A 21,658-nucleotide genomic window follows, 5' to 3' on the forward strand; every position below is an offset into this window, starting at 1 on the left:
AGTTGTTTTACTTTGCATTTCTTTTATTACTAGTGATTTTGTAAACATTTATGTGGTTGTTAACAGTCTGTAATTCTTTTCTTAAGAACTATTTCTCCATATACTTTAACAGCTTACCCAATGGGGAATAGACCTTGGTCTTCTATATTTATGTTAATTCCCTTTTATCCTGGATATCAGATCCATATCAGACATATAATGCATTAGTTTTTTTCTTCAATGACTCATTTCTTATTTTATCCCAACTGCATAAATTTTGCTTTGGTAAAAGCTTTACAATTTCAGGTAAGCAATGTGATCTATTTTACTTTTTGTTTTTTCCTCTGCCCCTTGATGTGTTAAGTATTTTCTCCTCAAATTAGCAAAAACACATATACGTGTACACACACATACTGTGTTTTCTTTTGCAACATGGCTAATATGGAAATGTGTTTTGCATGACTTTACATGTATAATCAATACCAAAAACACTTGCCTTCTCAAAAAAGGGGGTGGAGGAGAGAGGAAATTTGGAACTCAAAATTTTTAAAAATGAATATTAGATAATTTTATATGGAAGTGGGAAATATTTAATTAAATAACAAAAATATATTACATATACACAGAGAGGCATGTGTGTTGTGTGGTGTTTATATTTGTTACATAATGGTCAAAGAAACTGTGGTATACAACTATGACAGAATATCACTACACTTTAAGAAAAAATTAAAAAAACAAAATTCAGAAAAGCACATGAAAGATTTCTATGAATTGATGCAGAGCCAAGAACATTACCAGAAAAACAATACAAAAAATGATGACAACAATGTAAATGAAAAGATCCCTCCCTCTCCACTCCAAGGTCCAAACTAAAAACTATATAATTATAATAAATAATTTTGGCCCCAGAGAAAAAACAAGAAATGATTATGTTCTCCTTTATTTGAAGAGTCCGCGGACTAGGTTTGGAGTTTTACATAACTTGTCAGAATCAATTAAGGTATTGGTTAATTTAGCTGAACTGATTTCTTTCTTTCTTTTTTATTCATTAGAAGACACGACCAGGTGGGAGACAGGTAAAGAAAAATCAGGAAAAGGGTGACTGAAAACCAAAAGATATTAATAAAAGTAAATAATTTTTAAAGTGTTGGGTTTTCTTTTGAGAATTAAAATACTGATGTCTGGTTGTTACTATGGTTGGTCAAAATACAAAGGTCACAAAAATTATTTAAAGCATCAGCTTTCTCATAATTTTATAGGAAAATATAAAAATTAACACTTACCACACATTGCAACTGATTTTGCCTCTTCAATAGATTGATGCTTATCAGTTAAACGGGCTTTAGTCACTTTATGCTCATTTACTTCCTGTTCTAATCTTTGTTGTAACGATTTTAGCTTGTAGTTTAAATCTATTTCCAAATTATTCTTTTCCTGCAATACAGGAGTAAGTCATATGTAGTTATAAAATAAAAATTGCCACTAATAATGATTAGTGATATGAAATAATGATAGCATATTTAATTAGATATTTTTCCTTCCTCAAAACAGCTCCCAATTAACATTATCAATAAAAAAAAAATCAAAATTTTTTTTCGGGGTCCTCTGAAATAGTCACCTATTTGCACAGAAATGTTCTTAGGGGTTTAAAGAACAACAAGAAGATTCACAGCTGGAAAAAAATGAATACCACAATTATTTCTATGTTCTGACAGAAGAGAAGCAAATAGTATCACTGAAAAACTTGCCATTCTTCTTTGGACATGAAAACGATTTACACCCATTGAGAAATATTTCCTCAATCTAACCTAACCCTAATTTCTGGTATCTCTAACTTTAACCAGTTATATTCTCTATTTCTTCTCTCTTCCATTACTAGGCAAAGTCATCTGGACACCTGAGGTTCTAGTGAACTCACAATCCTGGTGGGAAGTGGGCAGGGGGTAAAGATGTCATAGGGATAACACACATTGCACTGAGATGGATATGCAGCAGCTGGTTGTTCTCTTTGCTAGAAAACCAGGAAACAACAACCAAAAATCTTGAAATTTGCAAGATAGGGAAATCCTAAATATTTTCAATTACTAGGCATTTTTACTTCTGCTTCTCCCTCAGGCTCTCACACACACACCCCTTTGACATATGACATAATTCCTTACTTGAAGCACTTTTTCCTCCCACTCACATTTTAAAAACTTGACCAATAAAACATCTCTATATGATACAAAAACATTTTAAATTTAAAATACAGAACAACAAATTATTTAATTCTTCCCTTTCACAGAATTAAATATTTACATTTTAGGAAGTTACTATTTTTAAAAATAGCAATATCAAAAACATGTTCTTAATCTATTAATATTATCTCCAGAAACAAAGTGAGATACTTCCTTCTATACCTTTTCTGAATGATTAAGCATGTCTTGAGCCTCTTTTCTTTCCCCTTCCACTCTTTCAAGATTATGTTTAAGATGTTTCATTTCCTCTTGTAAAGATGTAATTCGAGCTAACAAGAGAAAAAAACATAAATATTCTGGACAGCATAAATTTTTGCTTTGTTTCTCATCCAGATGAATCTGAAGCAGAAAATATCCCTAATACAAATGCAGTTTGGGAGCTATAAATGTAAAACAAAACAAAAAAACAACCAAAATTACTAGAACATGTATCACCTAATATTAGCTTATCTATTTCTACAGGTAAATTTCTCTCATAGCTTTTCTGAACCTGTTAATCTGAGGTTTCCTACAGATTATAGAGTAAAAACCACATAAAAACAGTAAGTTACTTTCATACAGGGCTTAATGAATACAAAGTGCTTTATATACAGTAATCAACCACCAAACAATTACTAAGTATCTACAATGTGCCAGGCATTGGGCTAGATCCTGGGAACACAGAGAAATGTAACAGTTCTTGACCTCCATGGTTTTATAGTCTAGAAGGATAAGACAACATATGCACACACACGCGCACACACACACACACACACACATAAAAATAGGGACAAGATAATTTGGGAGGAGGGAGAAGCCCAGGTGTGTAGAAGGTCCACGGCAGGTATGGGGACAGCTGGCACTGAGAGGGAAGGTGAAGAGCCATGTTAATGTCACATTTCTTTTCTCTTACCTCCTCTTTGTCTTCTAACAAGTGGTAGTGACTTAAATTCTGTCTTTTCCATTTCTTCCTAGATTTTACTTTTTTGTAGTATAAAAGACAAACGATCCCTTTCTTTAACAATCCCTTCTTATGTAATGACCTTGATTTAAGGTATTCCACACACACACACACACACACACACACAAATGGCTGTATTATTTTTTTGTTTTCAGCCTATGCTAACTCTTGGTTCTAAAAACAGAAATGTCTATTTTGTGATATCAGGAAAACAACAAATTACAGTAAATATCCAAAGATTAGATTATACAGAGAAGGACAAAGCCAGGGTTAGGTGAATATGTGCACTGGCTGAAAAGAGCTGATATACTAAGGAGGGATTTTTAATTAATCAGTAAGCATTTATTAAAGGAAATCATGATCAATCACAAAATCAAGTTATTTTTGAAAAGACTACCATTTTAAAAGTTTTGAAGTAGAACTAAAATGATGAAAGAATATTATGGTCACCTATCTCATGGACATTCTTTAAGTAAGCAATAAGGCCTATATTAAGAACCCTTCTAGGAAACTTCTGGGAAAATAAGTATTAATGTCATGAATGACTTTTTTGTTTTATTTTCTGTAACCGACCAAGAAGTTAATTTGTGTCTTTGTCTAATTTAAAGCCTATCCAACTTACTATTTCCCAATTTTGAAATGTTTCCTGCCAAACATATTTGTATCGCCATATAATATTTTATGGCCTATAATTTCCTTAAAACTCTGTGCAGTAGGTCTTTCTCCATTTTTAGAGGGGGAAAAAGTGAGATGCAGAAAGGTTAAGCTCCTCATTACTAGTAAATAGTAGAACTGGGCCCTGAACTCAGGCTTTTCTGACTCTAAAAGCAGCTCTCTCTCTTTTTTTTTTAAAGCAATCGGGGTTAAGTAACTTGCTCAAGGTTACACGGCCAGTTATTTCTGGGTGTGGTGCTGAGTATCTGAGCCCGGGATTTAATATCCAGGTCATCCCAACACTGGAGCCGGTGCTCTTACACGCTGAGCCACCTGACCGCCCCTAAAGCAGTTCTCTTTGTACACTACTTAGTACACTTCTTGTACACTACTTAGTACAAACCACACTTTGCACTCCATCAGAGCAGGGGACATATCTAAGCTTTGTACATATCAGACATAACAAAGTAAACTTATGTCAGTCTTTAGAGAACTGATTCATTATAAAACCATGTAAATAAATACTCAATATATTCTCTCTGTTATCTAAAGACCAGCCTTTAATCAGAGGTGAGTCAAGCAAATGGTAAAAAAATCCCCTTGGCTTTTTGATGCATAAAGTTTACACTTCTCATTGGTTCCAAGGTAACACAAAATGTACCTAGTAGATTATTATTGTGATAATTTTAAGGTGTCAAGCATCATATTGTGACAGTATAATGGAGCTGATTTTCTCTTGCTATACCCTGGGATATTTTAAACCTGTGCCCTGAAAATGATCCAGTTTGCTGTGATAACTTCATAATCAATGGAATGCCCTATTTTTTCTGCTTCCATAACCACAGAAATTAAATTTAATTAGTACTTAAATACTTTGTTAGGCATTTTGGCAGGTGAAATGGTAAGACATTTCTGCTCTTGAAGAACTTTTTTTACAACACAATTTACCCCAGTGATTTTTTTCCATGGAACTAGAGAGTTTAATACCAAACCTAACTTTGACACCTTACCTATGCTTCCATATCATCATTAAGGATCAAAAATCCCTTTTAAACTGTGTGTTGTTTTGCTACAGCCATATTTGCCTATATCTGCCACGTGGGGAAGAGCTGGGCAAACAAAGTCAGATATATCTGGGGCAGATGACATTTTGTTTCTAATCCTAAACTAGCACTTCTAGAACTTACACTCCCTCATCCTTGCAAACTCACATAGAATTTCATGAATACCTTTAGCACAGTCCTTCCCAAATATTAGTGTCTGTGTACAAAGGCTATACTTCAACATCTACCTTCTCATTCTTGCAGATATAGCATAGGACATAAAGCCATTATCAGTCCTTATTCCCTAGGTGGGTGACACTCCTTGGTGACACACTACAGTTCCTGATTCTAATCTTGTTTCTGTTCTGTAGTTTCCTCATCCATAAAGCCATGTATTTTTCATTTGTCTACCTTCTGGGTTTTACTTACCCTAATGAAGGTAAAGTAAATTTTTAAAAATTAAAATATTTTAAGAAGTGGCAGTGGCATTATGCTTTGAGTATACTTGAGTGCTGAGTTTGGAGTCAGAAAAAGTTGGGACTTAAATGCTGCCTTGACATTCTTAGCTGTGATCCCAGGGGTGCATTACTTCCTGTGCTTCAGGTAACTCTCTAACATATATCTACTAAGAACTGCAACTTGCATTGGTGGAGGGAGTTACAATACTAAGAACTCCTCCAAGCTGATAAAGATCAAAGACTCTTTGTGTATTTAAGAAGTAAAAGTCAAGTAAGGAATTAATTACTTTGAAAGAAATTAAACTGTACCCACTACTGGTTTCACCAAAGTATTTGGATCAGTACTTTTACTGAAAACTTTACCTTGGAGATCTCCAATCATTTCAGATCCATGACTTCGATCTCTTCGTTCAGCTTCCAATGCAGCCTGAAGCTGGTAATAATCCTTGTCCACTTGAGATTTGGTTGTCTCTAAAATTCTGTTTCGCTCTTGCAATTCTCTGTTCAGGGACTCTAATTGACTTACTGACTTACTCAATTCTGTGTGGCTCTTTCTTAGTCTTGCTGCTGTATCTGATTCTGTCCTCAGTAAGTCATTGGCTTCTTTTAGCTATTAGGAAAGAGACAAATGGGTCTTTGGCTAAAGTATGATCAGAACCACAAAACTTTGGTTTAATTAAAATTTACTAAATTAATTAAAAATTAAAACCAGAACACCAAAAGAAAAGTTGAGAGTAAAAAGAAGTCTTACTTGCTTCTGTAACTGTGCCATTTTCTCATTTGTAAGCTGAGAGTTCTGACTAATTTTCTTCAGGTCATCCAACTGATCTTTTAATGTAGAAACTAGAAAAAATGAACATAATATTTTAAAATTTCTCTCAGAAAAATAATGCTAAATTCTTTTTAAAAGTAGCAAATACAGCCAAGAGTGATAAATTCATCCATATTAGTGTTCCTTTATCAAGTCTTCAAGCCAAAGGATCTTGATGTCACAATGTAAAACTAAAAACTGATTCTTAATTATACAGCTACAGTATACATTTTATCATTTTTAAATTTAGAAAAAATCTTTTATTTATTTTTAGTTTTCAATAATCATTTCCACAAGATTTTGAGTTACAAAATTTCTCCCCATCTTCTCCCTAACCCTTACCCCTAGGAAACCTACTGAATATTCCTTCCTTTAATCTGCTCTCTCTTATATCCTCCCCCACCCCCAATTTTCTAGCAGGGAAAGATGGATTTCTATACCCTAGTGCCTGTATATCTTACTTCCCAGTTGCATGTAATACAAAAAATTTTTTTAACATTTGTTTTTAAATCTTTGATTTCCAGATTCTTTCCCTTCTTCCCTCCTTACCCACCCCCACTGGGAAGACAAGCAATTCAATATAGGTTGTACATGTGTAGTTACACGAAACGTTTCCATAGTAGTTATACTGTGAAAGACTAACTATATTTCCCTCCATCCTATTCCACCCCCCACCTATTCTATTTTCTCCTTTGACCCTGTCCCTTTTCAAAAGTGTTTGCTTCTAACTACCCTCTTCCCCAATCTTCCCTCCCCATCTACCATCACTTTAAAATTTTTAACCACTAATACTCACAAATTTTCCTAAACTCTAATAGTTGTCTCAATTTTTAATATTAGAACCAAAATACACCACAATTTTGTTAAATCTATCAACTAGCATTTAAGTGCCTTGCTAAAAGAAGACTTCTACATAAACTTAATTCATCCTGGGCATCTTTTGAACCACAATGAACATCTTCTTCTAAAATACAGTCTCATGGCACAGATCTTTAACCACAGTTGAATCCCAAAACTGCCACTTACCCTCATTTTCAACATTCCGCCTCTTCTCATTCTCCTGTTCTATTTTTCTTTGGTACTCATTAACTCTGTGCTGCAGCAACATTTTCTCTTTTTCAATCTGAGACACTGTGGATTCTAAATTTTTTCTTTGATTTCCCTGAAATAAGAAATATTAATAGATTCCTTACCTTATTGCCATTCTAATCTTCTTTAAAATTTTTTGAAGGTTGGGGGTAGCTAGTGGCATAGTGAGTAGAGCACCGGCCCTGGAGTCAGGAGGACCTGAATTCAAATCCGGCCTCAGACACTTAACACTTACTAGCCATGTGACCTTGGACAAGTCACTTAACCCCAATTACCCTGCCCTCCCCCCTCCAAAAAGCAAAAAAAAAAAAATAAATTTTTTTTGAAGGCAGCCTTAAAAAAGTCTATTAATGATTCTAAGACACTAAGAAGCCAAAGAGAAAGGTTTGGTTTTGTTATTTTTTACAAAAATTTTAGAAAGAACTTTAGAATAACTGGAACTCTGTAACACTGAGTTGCCTATCTGCCTCATGATGCAGAGAATTTCACCATTATAAGTAAAACCTCCTGAAAATTCTGTAGTTATAGGAGGAAAATCTTTTAACTATTTTTCTATTTTTTCTTGAATTTAGGAGAAAATGGAAATATGTGAAATGTTTATTACTTTTAGTGATCTCTATAGACGTAGAGTGTTGATATAAAAACATGAAAAATATGTTACCTTTTTTTGCTCACAAAATTGTTTGGCATATTAAATTTAAAAGCATCATTTTAATCAAGACAATAATTCCAAATTTACTGGATAAATAAAAAGTAAATTAAATTAGTAATTTAATTATTCATCAAATGTGTTACAAAATGAGCTAAAAATTGCTAAATTTAAATCAATAGCACATCTTAGTTTTCTTTGCCAGTTTCTAAGCAGACAAAAACTTGATAATTGGAGTAGAAATCAAAATTACAGTAAAACAAAGTTACTATATTTTCTGTACTCAATGTCCCATTACTCAGATGCAAAAAACAAAGGAACCGAGGAGGAAAAATGAGGTATAATTTTTTGCCACATCAAATTCACTCTCATCAGTTTTATGTTCTGAGCTATCACTACTAGTAACCTATTCTAATGAATAATCTCATAATGGACTTCTGACATCTGAAAGTGTGCTTGGATTGAGACATTCTACTTCTTTAAATGTTTATTTCTTGATGCGGTACCATTTTAAACAGACCAATTACTTTCACAAGCAACAGAAACTTAAGGAACCTAAAACACGTTTGAGAAGCATAAAGAGTGAGAGCCTGGAAGCTAACACGTCCTAGTAGCAGGAAGCAGTACAACACACTTCTCTCCCCTCCACCTCCTGTACCTGCCTCAGCTCTTCCAAACGGACCTAGAAAGGACACCAGACTGAATCCTGATAGGGGAATCAAAGTACCCAAGGAAAGGCTGTGCACTGGGGCAAGAGGAAGTCTCAGGCTCAAACCTTGGCACTCCCAGACCCGTTCCAGGATAGTAATATGGACAGGTACTAACTGACAGTTTTGTTGCTTACTACATAGTCCTAGGTCCCAGATCCAGGGAGGAAGAATTTTGGTAAGGAACAACAGAAAAGCACTGAATAGTATATTGAGAAGGAACAAGTTCAGAAGCGAGTAGCTCAAATCCTTGGAAAGAGAAAGGAGTCTCAGTTCTAGCTTCTAGCCCAGTCAAGATGCTTGCAGAAGAAGAATCAGGGAAGGAATCCCAGGTCAAAAAGAGCTTCCCAAATGGCTGACAGGGACTATCAGTGGCAGTCTGCTGTTACTTAGACCCAAACCCAAGTCAGGAATTCAAAGAGTTCAGACCAAGGGGGCAGCAATCAAGATTTTGCCCTGGATCAGAATACTTAGTCAGCAATGAAAGCTTACAGGTCTCTGGCATCAGCTGTCCCTCAGAGCCTAGAATAACATAAAACTTAACACTTCAAGAAAGCAATAGCAGAACCAATCCAGATCCAAAGTCAAGAAGCAGGTTGGAAGACTGAGTAAACAAAAATTAGAGTCCCATCATAAAAATCTACTGTAATGACAGGGATGCTTGTGATACAAATCCAGAAGAAAAGAATGAAAGCATCAAAGAAAAACAGTTTGGTCACAAATTCAATTAGAATTCTTGGAAGAGATGAAGCAAGAATATTAAAAAAAAGACACTTGACACATTTACTAGCTGTGTGACTTTGGGCAAATCACTTAACCCCAATAGCTCTCCAAAAAGCAAGAAGAAAAAAGAAAAAAAAAAGTGAAGGACTCAAGAGTTCAAAATGAGACATATTTTTGGACATGACGTAATGATAAGGGAATTTGAAGATCTTTCTTGCCCCTATAGGTTTAAATGAATTTGAGGACTTTCCCTGATTAGAAAATATACTCTGCCCCCTAATAGGCTGCATGTGGTCACATGGAGCCTGTGGTGGGAAACTTGTTTTTCAGGAACACCCACACCTTGTTACTTTGTGATTGGGCAGTGCGTCACTACGATGGTGATGTTCTCTGACCCTGGAGAAGGCTATGTTTACCCTGATGCAAGAGGTTTTACTTTGCAGCTCACACAGGGCAAGAGTTGTATGATTTGGCCAGATGAGACTCCGGACAGCTGTTCTCCCCCCCCCCCCCCCCCCAAGGTGCTGGTGCTTCCCTCTCTGGTAACTAACTAGTTATGGATGTAACAGCCAGACAGCTGGAAGCCCTGTCTGCTGGCATGTTTCTCTGTCTGTATTTCTGTCTGCTTTTAACTTCTGATTGTATTCTCTGAAGTTCAGGGTGCTGACTTTTGCCCCTGAACTAGGTAAATTTTGATTAAAGTAAGATTGTTAACTCCTTTTTGAGCTGCTTTCCTTCAGAAAAGCAGATCAAAGAACCCGTGCTAGCAGCCATCCTGGGTATGCTAGGATGGCTGCTACAGTGACCCAAGCATTTGTCTTATTTTGTTTGACTAAGTATTTGTAATAATGGTTTTGTTTTTCTTGTGTTCTGATTCAGGGGTAGGGGTTTGGGTTTGGGACTGGGATAGGAAGGAGAAAAATTTGGTTATTAAATGCCTTTCTGTTGTCCATGTATTTGTTAAACATAAATAAACAGTTCTCTTCCCAAAAAAAGGAAGCACCTACGCCACACAAAGGTTCTACCACCATTTCACAGCAGTTATATTGGGCAGAGTAATAGATATTACAGAGTTAAAATAGATGGGAGATGAAAGTTGTATTAACTGATTTTGCTTAATTTGTGCAGTACCTAGCAATTCCTGAAAACAGATTTTTAACATCACATGAAAAGTGCATTGGCTTGTGCTGGGGCTCAGCTAGATAAAGTAGCTGTTATCATCACTCCTATATCATGCCTTTGCACATCTTAAATTATGTAGATTAGGAATATTGATGTACTACCAATAAAATTCTTAAGATACTCAATTACTATTTTTCTTCAAAGAGTTTATCTGATTTTTAATAAGCTTAAAGAACAGTATCACTCCTTTTCGTCAATGTCCACTACCTCATAATTTCCACATCACTATTTTATTCTTTGCATTCTCTTATTTTTGTTGTTTCTAAGAGTGAAAATATTATATAACTTCTTTCGTTCTTGTAAAGATTTTTGGAAGCATGTCCAACTTTATGTTATTAAGAGGCAAGAGGAAGGCCTTATATATATGTATTTTTGCGGTAACACTTGGACAGTTATCCAGTATGAGTCTACTCACTGACTTCATGCTTCAGGTCAGAAATCCTAGGAATCAAGATACAACTTCTTTCCCATTCCATTTTTTTTTATAGACTCTCTTTTTCCCTCTGTTTTGAGTCAGGAAAAGCTCTTTGATTCTAATCTCTACCAGAAAAAAAGGGATGTTACTGGCAGTGTTTACCCCCACTCCCTTGAGACCTAGTAAGGAGAACAGGAAAACATCTACCAAATTATGGAACAAAAGTCAACAAGAAGCAGCCTACAATAAAAAAATGGCATTGAAACTTTTTTCTTCTGTGAAAAATTATAATTTGTCTTTAGAGGTAAAAATATATTTCACCCTTGTATTTGACAATTATACTACAGGAACTATAAATATGATACTAAAGACAGATATAAGAACTTTCATTCAGCATCAACAAATCATTCAAATCAACAAATTTTGTAATTAGAACACTCAGATTTTCCGTGGAAATAAAAAAGGTTATAAGTGGATAAAGGTAGCATAGTGTAGTAAACAGGGAGATGGCCTAGCCTGGAGTGAAGAAGACTTGGTTCAAGACCGCTTCTAATAAAAATCAGCTCCTCAGACATATTAGATATGTGACCCTGGGGCATGTGGAGGATACTCTCAGTGCCTCCAGACAACTCTAAGACTTTAAGATTCATTGATCTGCATTAAAAGATGAAGCTTGCTCCCAGAGAGCTCACAATACTTATCAAATAATGGATCTAGACTTTGCTACTCTCTCCCCATCCCCCATAACCATTCACTCTGGAGTGAGGTGATGAAGGCCTGAACTATATTGGTGGTAGTGTGAATGTAAGGAAGAGGAAAGAGATGAGAGAAGGTTGTAGAGGTAGAATGAGTAAATTTGGCAACTGATGAAATATGCAGAATGAGAAAGAGTGAGGATGAGTATCTGGTATTTCAAACCTAGGTGACCAGAAAGATGGTGGTATAAGATACCTCATAGCACTGAAATTAGGGGTAGGAAAGAAGCCAAAATAGAAAAGGAAATATTTTAAAAGGGAAGCAAATAAATAGAACGTCACTATGCAAAGCCAGTATGGGAAGCCAGACGGTGCAGTGGATAAGAGTGTCAAACCTGGTAGTCAAGACCTGGATTTAAATCTGTCCTCAGACACTTACTAACTGGGCAACTCACTGTTTGCCTCAGTTTTCTCATCTGTAAAATGAGTCAGAAAAGGAAATGGCAGAGCACTCTAGTATCTTTGCCAAGAAAACCCCAAAATGGGGATCAAAAAGAACTGGACACGACTGAAAAGGCTTATCATGTAAATCCCATTTCTTTTTGTATGTTTCTTAAAGGCATACTGTCAGTATGTTTCATAGATTGGCTAAAAAAAAAAATGGAGGCACAGTCTTATTGCCCTATAAATAACTATTTCTAATCGCAAACAGCACTTATTACTACTTTTTCCTACAATCTAATTCTTTTTATTTTGCTTTTTGGAGGGGGAAGGGCAGGGCAATTGGGGTTAAGTGACTTGCCCAGGGTCACATGGCTAGTAAGTGTTATGTGTCTGAGGCCACATTTGAATTGAGGTCCTCCTGACTCCAGGGCCAGTGCTCTATTCACTGTACCAACCTAGCCACCCCAAATCTAATTCTTTTAACTATAGGTTCATGGTGAAATAAATTAATCATAAATACCAAAACCTTTCCCATTTGAAAATACTTTTTCTTTCTTTCTTTTTTTTTTTGCTTTTTGGAGGGTAATTGGGATTAAGTGACTTGCCCAAAGTCACACAGCTAGTAAGTGTGTCAAGTGTCTGAGGCCGGATTTGAACTCAGGTCCTCCTGACTCCAGGGCCAGTGCTCTATGCACTGCGCCACCTAGCCGCCCCAATACTTTTGCTCATATAAGTACCATTAGTTAATTTTATGGTACTATTTTCTTCTTACCCCACTCTCTTCTGCATTCCTGAGGTTCAAGTCTGTTCTACCATCCCTCCAATACACTTTTCACCACTATTACCATCTACTATTGACAGGCAGCAGAAAATGGTGGATTTAAGCTTCAGATTCAAATTGGTTTAAAATACTAACTCAAATATTTGGTACCTATGACTTTATGGCAAATCATATAATCATCCAGCCAGTTTCCTCATCTATAAATGTAACATGTATTCTACAAAGTTCACAGTTGTTTATAGTAAAGTGCTCTAGAAACATTTTGATTACAACTTTAATGGTTATGTGATCCCATCCAAATTTGGAGAACACAACACACTCCTGCCTTCACATCTTGTGAGACTCTTGTCCGTGTTCTCCCATAAATCCTTCCATAGAGTCTTATTGTGTGAGTTGGAGGTATCTTCCTCAAGAGTTCCTGACACTGCATAGACACAAATGGAGTATGAAGGCTTTCCTGTTAGTTATCCCTTGCTCTCACTACAAGATCAGCTTCTCTCTTTATCCAGTTACACAGATGTACTAAAGTACCTTTATATTACTTTTCCTGAGTAACTTTTTGCTGTCAAGATGCTACACTCTCCTCATGTGAACTATATAATTCTCCATTGTCCTTTAGGTCACCTAGAATTTTTTTTTTCCCTAAAGAAGCAATATATGAATTTCTTAGGAACTACTTTTGTCAACTATTTCAATAAAAAACAGTAATTTAGATGAAGGGGCAGCTAGGTGATGCAGTAGTTAGAACATTGGACCTGGAGTCAGGAAGATCCAACTTCAAATCTGTTCTCAGTCACTTAACCCTGTCTGCTTCAGTTTCTTCATTTGTAAAATGAGATGGAAAAGGAAATGGCAAACCACTCCAGTATCTTTGCCAAGAAAACCCCAAATGAGGTCATGGAGAGTCAAACACAATGGAAATACAACTGAACAACAATAAAACTTAAATGAAATCGATGAATATTTACAAAAATACAAATTGCAAACCAAAAAAAACAAAACCCCAAGAAATAAATAGCCTACATAGTTTATCCCAAAGAATAAACTAAACAAGTCATTATTTTAACTCTCAAAAAAAATGACCAGAAGAGTAAATTCTATCAAATGTTCACCAAACAACTGATTCCAATATCATATTGAAATAAAAAGTCACAAAAATAGGAAAAGATAAGATCCTACTAAATGTCTACCATAACACAACACGATCCTAACAATCAAATCAGAGTCAAAACAGAAAGAAAATCAGAAAACAAGTTCCTCAAATTAAACAGACACAAAAATTCAAATAAAATACTAGAAAAGAGGTTATAGCAATACATCAAAAAGATTGTATAGAATACCCAGGTTAGATTCACTGCAGGGATGGTGTAAAACTAGGCAAACTATAAAAACAATCAAACACATCAACAATTAGAACAATAAAAATTATCTGAGGGAATAAATGCAGGCAAAGAAGAAACAGATTTACTTAAAGAACCCAATAGCTATCTTTTAAAAATGGAAACATTAACTTGAGCAAAGTTGCAAGATACAAAACAAATCCACACAAATTAACTGTATCTCCAGAAACTACCAACAAAACTCAGCAGGAAGAAACAGAAAGGGGATGATGTTTATGAACATCTGCTTTTCCTACCCCTTCTTACATATTATTATGCTCTTTTCATATACTTTAGCTATGAGAACTGATAAATTCTATTCCCTTCTTTTCTAATTTCTTCCCATGCCCATCAAAAGAGAATGAAACTACCCCCAATATATTTGTCCTATTTTAATTCTATTTATGAACTATCAGAACATTAAGATTCTGAGTGTTTCTTTTTCTCTTATGAGGATGACAGCACTTTATCATTGTTTACACCCTTCCAAATACATTCATCTTTTGGGGTTTAAACCTTTGTAAAATTTTTAATTATTCAATTTTATTTTATTTTCATTTCTAAATTATCTCTCTCCCCCTAGTCATCTGTAATTTCGAATTTTTTTCAACTGTAGCCACGCTTGCCTATTATTCAACTGAAATTTATACATAATCTGCTAAAGTTTTCAAGTATTCTAAAACTGAAGACATACAAGAACACTACTAAGCAACACAATTGCCAAGCATAATTCCATAGTGCCAGCGATAAAATGTTATCTACCTCCTGACAGAAGTTATAATTCTAATGTGCAAAATAAGAAATACATTTTTTGATATGGCCAATACAAGAATTTATTTTCCTGACTTTGTTAAAAATTTGTTATAAGGTTGTTCTTTTTGTTTTTTTCTTTTTTTCTAGCAGGGGAGGGGAAAAATGACCTAAAAAAATTTTTTTTAAAGAAATGAAGTGGTCAGGGAACTAAAATGATACAAAATATTCACTTCATAACTTTGAATTAATTATTGATTACAAACATATTCTGTGACCCATAGTTACATAGTACATGCTTTAAAATCCAGCCCTCTATTTCACAGTGTGAATTTGAGTCAAAAGGTCAAGGCTTCCCCATAAGCTACCCTTCTATTTAGTATCAATATGTCAGCTTTAAGTTAAATACTGCTATGAGATACCAAAACAAATTTTCACATTCAAAAATTTTTAAAGATAAGAAACCAAAACTCACCTCTTCATCCAGTTCTTTCATTATCTTGTCTAGTTTTATGTTTGAAGTTCTACAAAACAAAATTGGGTATAATGAAAATACAATCCCTTTTTGATTATCTGGAAACTGATTATCAATCTCTCTCCCTTCTTGTTATTTGCATTTTGACTATTTCATTGATCATTGTCACTTGAATGGAGGATTGGGCAAGGGGAAAAAAAAATCAATGATAAACTTCAAATAAATACTGGCAAAAGTAAGGTTTTGGGTTATCTCTGCATTTCATTTATCCAATAATATCCTGCCCTGCAATGATAACGATATCATTCTAAGCTGTGGTTATGTCAACCAAGAAACATTTATAGTTCATCTAAGTTCTCTACTATGTAGTTACTAAAAAAATACAAGTAAAAATCCTCAAATCTTTTCTCTCAAATATGCACACTTTCCTTGAATTATACTAGAATTAAATCATTAGAAAAAACAGCATTAACGCTATTGAAGACCACAACAGAAAACAGGGTGTTTCAATAGCATAGCTACATGAGAAATATATTTAAATCCAATCTTATAATGATATTGCCCATTTTACAAAAACATTGTTTCTTTGAATTTGCTCCTTCAGTCTTCCAACCAACACTGAACAGTCAATATACTAAATGTCATGTAGATCAGTGCAGTGTAGACCATGTAGATAATTTTAGAGAGTCATATTATGGAAAAGAAACTGCATTTCAAATCACTGGGAGAAAATACCATAATTTCAATATAAGCAAATATTCATTTCCACTTCTCAAGTATACATACTTCAAGTGCATATATTCACAGAAGCAACTTTCAAATATTCATTTCATAACTTTAAATTGATTACAAACACTTTCCATGACGCTTATTGTATTTATTTTATTGTATTTACACAGTACAGGCTTTGAAATAAGCATCTCTTATACAATTTAAAGTCTGTAAGATATGTTAAGTTTAGTCTTACCTGCACTTTTGCTCCATTTCATCTTTTAACTGTATTTCATTATGCAGTTGTTCTTCTAGCTTATAGATTGTGTTTTGCAAACTTTCCTGCTTTAGAGAATAATTAATTTTTTACATTTTAGAGAAAAAATTCATTTTTTACAAAAAACAGAGCATCCTAAGAGTAATGAACCAAATTTATGAAGGTAAATATCTATTATTTAGAGGCTAATTTTCTCTGCTTTTTTGTTTCTTACTTTTTAGATTTAACTTTTTGCAGTTCTGTTAAAAGGTTATTTCAATAAGGAGAAGAACTGAAATTCAAATCAATAAATTTTCCAGCTTTTCTGCTTTTATAAAAAATTTATAGAAGTTTTGGTTGGGTAAGGCATATTGAAACTAATGGACAAATGAGAATTCTAAAAAAAACAGTCAGTTTTTATAAAAAACTAATATTTAAATAAATGTAGTTATGTTTATTTGTAATTTGTAGTGAAATATCTATGATATAAAGAGACAAAGCTTACATTGAGAATCAAATTTGTTCCTGTTTTGAGAGAAAAAAATGAGCTCATGTTCATTCACACAGAATATTATCACACTAAAAAGGCACTTAGAAAAGCTAAAGATTACATGTTATCAACCATAAGTACTGAGCTCCAGAGGATTTTACTTGGCTTACTATGTTTTCAGATCTAAACATGTTAGTATGGAAACATAACCCTTAAACATCTTTAACAAAATTCTATCAAAATGGCACCAAAAATCTAGGCACTAGATAAAGGGCTGTTAATCTTGCATCCACTGGCAAATGTGATTTCAAGAAAAAAGATTCTGATGCTTGTATTTCAATATAATAAATTTCCTTTGTAATCTATGTATTTTATGCAATTAAAAATATTTTTAAAATTCTGAGAAGGCATGCATATAGGCTTCACTAGACTTTCAAAGGAATGTACAACACTAAAAAGGTTAAAAACCCCTATCTAGATGAATTTATATCTTTCAATGAGAGTAAGGAACAAAGACATTGCCAAGGGATACTTGACTGACACAAATTATGATCACTGTATAGAATGGTATTCAAGGAACCCATGGAAAGGCTCAATTAGGGAATAAGTCACTATATTATGTCATGACGGTACTTCCTGGGCTACAAAATGAGTAGACAAAAACATAATAAACAGACAAAAAGCTCAGGCGGTCCCTTCTTTTCTTTGATCTCCACCTATTTCTTCCACTTAGCTATCACCAAGAGGTAGAGGCCAAGCTGAAACAAAGTATGATGACAGCTAAGAAATTCAAGATCTCCCTTGGTAGGTAATCCTGTGCCCAGAACAAGTGGCATAATCTAGTGGCACAGTCCTCTTTTCATTTACTGTAAGGAAAAGATGCACAAACCGGAAGAATAAAATAACATTCTCTAAAGATCTGAGAAAATGCATTTCTCTCCTTTGCAGAGGGAGAGAATTATGCGCATAAAATACTGCATATGCTATGTCAGTCTCAGGTAATGATATTTTGGTGAATTTTTCTGAAATTTTTTTCTTTTTTTTCCTTATTCTTTGCTACAAAGAATGGTTCCCTGACGGGGAGAAAGGGAAGGGATATATTTTGAAATGACTGAATTGTAAAAACAAGCATCAATAAAAACAGTTAAATATACTCTTCCCTAGTTTTAGGTGAGATTACACTGAAAACTACTAGGCACTTTGGTACCCAGGATTGGTCAAGCTCTGTGTTAAGACCACAGTACCTTTTGCAACTTGGAGTAAAAACAATTAAAATACTTGAAAACTTTATTATTCTCCCAAATATGAAAAACTGAAACTGACTTTCAAAAATTCTTATTTTTGAATTAAGTTGCAGCATCATCTATGTCTTCAAGGACCTGACATTTTATTAGTCAGATACAATACAAAAATCAGGAAGTACACATATGATAACTTGGAAAAGAGAAATCAAGAGAAACTAGAGGAGAGGGAGATGGGAGGGAAAGGTTATGGCTAGCATTTATATACTGCTTTGTGTTTACAAAACAAATATATATGCACAATTTATATGTACATATAACATATGCATATATATGCACATATATGTGTGTAGAGACACACTCACACACACGTATAAAATCTCCTTTGATAATTACAACAACTCTTAAGAGGCAGGTGCTATTATCATCCTCATCTCATAGATGAGTAAACTGAGGCTGAGAGAGTTGAAGTGACTTGCTCAAGGTAAGAAGTGTAAGCTGTGAAATATACCACTGAAGACAACTGGTCACGGACAAAGTAGCTCCGTTAAGTATTTAAAACTTCAGTATGCCTTTAACTTTATAAGCAGATAGCAGTTATTTCATCCTATCTTTTGTAGACTCAAGGTATTTTAAATTCTAAACCTCTTGAAGAGAGATTCTCATTTGCTTTGTCACTAATTATTATGTAACTAAATGTTCTACTGTATGGGGAAGTAAAAATGGTACACTACAATGAAATGCAGACTAGAAGTAGTAAAAAGACACAGGTTTTAATTCCAATTCTGCCAATATTGTCTGAGTAGCCTTGAGCAAGTCACTTAACTTCTCTGGACCTCTCAGTTTGCTCACCTGAAAAAGGGGGTGGACAAGTCGATCTCTAAGGACAGTAAATCAAGATCTAGACCTTTTATGCTTTTCTTTATTCCATCTCCCCTGTCAAATGCTTCAATTAATTTTTGGATGGAAAATATAAAGGAAAAAGGGAAGAATTACACAATTAAACATGGTTGAGAAAAAAATGTGCTGTCTCTTATCAGCTAATAGACATTATTATTGACAAAAGTTTGATGAGCCACAGGCTCCTAATATAGCAGGAACAGGAACAAAAGGTTACTGGAGAACTGTTCTCTAAGTAAGTGTAATTCACACCTCAGATTCCTTTGAAAAATACCCGTTAACAAAAAGAATTCCTATTTGCACTCATGCATATTAACAAGTTAGTTCCTTTCTTTGCTATTCTGTACTGTATAGGCCATTCATTAGGAAGAACTATTTTTGCTAACATTACCTTTCCAACGCAGTATTTGTTTCAAAGGACAAATTAAATGAACTAGACTTGTCAGATTCTCAACTCCTAGAATTAAAAGGATTCCTTGGAAAGAAGTTTCACAGCATACTTTCACTGAATAATTGCCTAACCATGAAACAATAACCTTAGTTCACATTCAATCATGTCTAAACCATAGAAAGAGTGCTTTCCACTTCCACCCCAAACCAAAGCCAACTAATGATCATAAGGAAATACATACCAAGCTCTTATCCACATTGGAAGGGGCTCTATTATCATTAGGGTTTGCTGAAGATACAGATAAATATCTAGGAAAGAGGGGTGTAAGAAAGGTTTTAAAGGTTATTTTAGAAGTCAGTCTCAATGATCAAGAATTGAACCTACCACATATTTAGTACCATACCAAAGATATCATGTAAAAACAAATATATTGATACAGAAATGAAAATTAAAATATAATATAATAATACCTTATATATTGGGGTACCAAAAGTTAAAAGTTTTATCTGAAATTGATATCACAGACATTAACATATTGATTACCTTTCCTCACTTCCTGACCATCTCCTCACCATGCTGCTTTGCTATCATTCTCAATCTTTCCCTTCCAAATTCCAATTTTGAACACTACTCTGATTCTCCCTCTCTGAGTGTTGGACTTTACCTTTATCTTGCCCAGAAATAGGCTTTCACACCAATTCTTAGCCATTTCCACATCAAGCCATCATGTGTTGCTTCCAGATTCCAGCTCCCCTTTAAGTGTTATTTTCCTTTTAGAATATAAGCTCCTTAAGGGCAGGGACTGTCTCATATGCTTGGAATTCTACTGCCAGAGTTTAACACAGCACCAGGCACACAGTAACCCCTTAATAAATGTTTTATCAATCTATTATCATCGAGTAAAATAAAATAATCCAAACTTCCAATACTTCCTGCTTAACCGCTTAGTACTAAAACAAAATTTTCAGTTATTACTTATTCTTGTAACTTTGAAGGGGAAGGGGGCATGGAACTTTAAATGGTAACCTCAAACCTGTCTGAATATCAAATATTCTGGAAAAAAATAATACAACAAAAGTTTCTGGTTAACTCTGGAAGTATCAATCAGACTCAAAGTCCTTGAAACCCTCAGATGTTGATGTAATATACTTCAAGTACACAGAGATATACAAAAAGGGCATGGAGCTGCTTTGAGAGATAGACACAGGAAATATTAAACTAGAATCTGTCAGGGATCATTCAGACAGGATCCCGATATACAATGGAATCTTTATTATATGCCTTCTAAAGCATAGTCTCCACCAAATCTAAGATTCTATGAAATAAGTTTATCCAAGTCTCTCTAGTGAACTAACACATGGGAAAAAAAAAAGTTTTAAATACAGTATGGAAAATGCAAAGAAGTTATAAGCACTAAGTTTCCTCTTTCTCCTTTTTCAAAAAAGGCTTTTTTCCTTATTTTGTTTTGTACATTTAGTGGATTTTTCTGGAGAAGGAGAATAGAATAGTTAGAAATTCCAGAATAAAAAGGGAAATATAAAACAAACTTTCTGCCTGCACGCTATTCACATTTTTTCACTGTGAAGGCTAAGTCACAAATCAGCAGTAAAAGTTTTTTCAACTCAATTACAGTGTATCTGGCTTTACTATGTTCTATTTCACTTCAGAGAGGAAGTTTAAAAAATAAGCTTCATGATACTCTGATCAATATAGGCTGACTTTATTTAGTGAACATCTACAACGTCGCTCAATACAACAAATACAAAATATGACAACAAAACAAATAAGACAATTTTATCAGTCACTCAATGTATATTTTTGTAACGATTTTTATATATCTGGGATATTTTATTTTTATATACTAGTAATAGAGACTGGGCTTGAAGTTTTCTTGTTAAAGGAAACTGCTAGGTGAGAAAACTCCTTCTACCAATGCAGTTTGGGACTTTCTCTGTGGTCATACATCCCTCATCTTTTAATTGTGAAGTTGAAATTTGAAGCCCAAATGCATATAGTTTCATCTTATTAAAACTGGTCCAAAATTTCTAGCCTGTCAGGGGCTGTGTGATAAATGTGATCCAATGTATTAGCTACATGATCTAGATTCTGTCATTAGTGAATATATGCATATTATCTATACTCTTATCCAAATCACTGATAAAAATACTGAATAGGGCCAAAGCACAGATCTCTGGGCCAGTACATTAAAGACCTCAAGCTGACACCAAAGCAAATCTTTCCTCTCCTCAGTAAGTCTC

The 21,658-nt window shown here is 34.4% G+C and overlaps 1 protein-coding gene across 2 annotated transcripts in view; it reads right to left on the bottom strand.

The window, feature by feature from the left end:
- ROCK1 (Rho associated coiled-coil containing protein kinase 1) overlaps positions 1-21,658 on the bottom strand; it is a 143,780-nt gene that overhangs the window by 39,771 nt on the left and 82,351 nt on the right. The window contains exons 11-18 of one of the 2 annotated variants that reach the window (XM_069099750.1): positions 19,642-19,708; positions 16,379-16,464; positions 15,412-15,460; positions 7,149-7,284; positions 6,063-6,154; positions 5,675-5,921; positions 2,379-2,485; positions 1,263-1,413 (exon numbers count right to left, since the gene is read on the bottom strand). In XM_069099750.1, coding sequence (XP_068955851.1) covers positions 1,263-1,413; positions 2,379-2,485; positions 5,675-5,921; positions 6,063-6,154; positions 7,149-7,284; positions 15,412-15,460; positions 16,379-16,464; positions 19,642-19,708 — 935 coding nt within the window. Of the gene's footprint in view, positions 1-1,262; positions 1,414-2,378; positions 2,486-5,674; positions 5,922-6,062; positions 6,155-7,148; positions 7,285-15,411; positions 15,461-16,378; positions 16,468-19,641; positions 19,709-21,658 lie in introns of both variants that reach the window. The other variant, XM_069099749.1, reaches the window with a different exon arrangement.

This window comes from Petaurus breviceps, unplaced genomic scaffold (genome assembly GCF_028583685.1).
Source record: "Petaurus breviceps papuanus isolate PSGF00001 unplaced genomic scaffold, PetGlider_PUasm1.0 38, whole genome shotgun sequence".
Classification (NCBI taxonomy): Eukaryota; Metazoa; Chordata; class Mammalia; order Diprotodontia; family Petauridae; genus Petaurus; species Petaurus breviceps.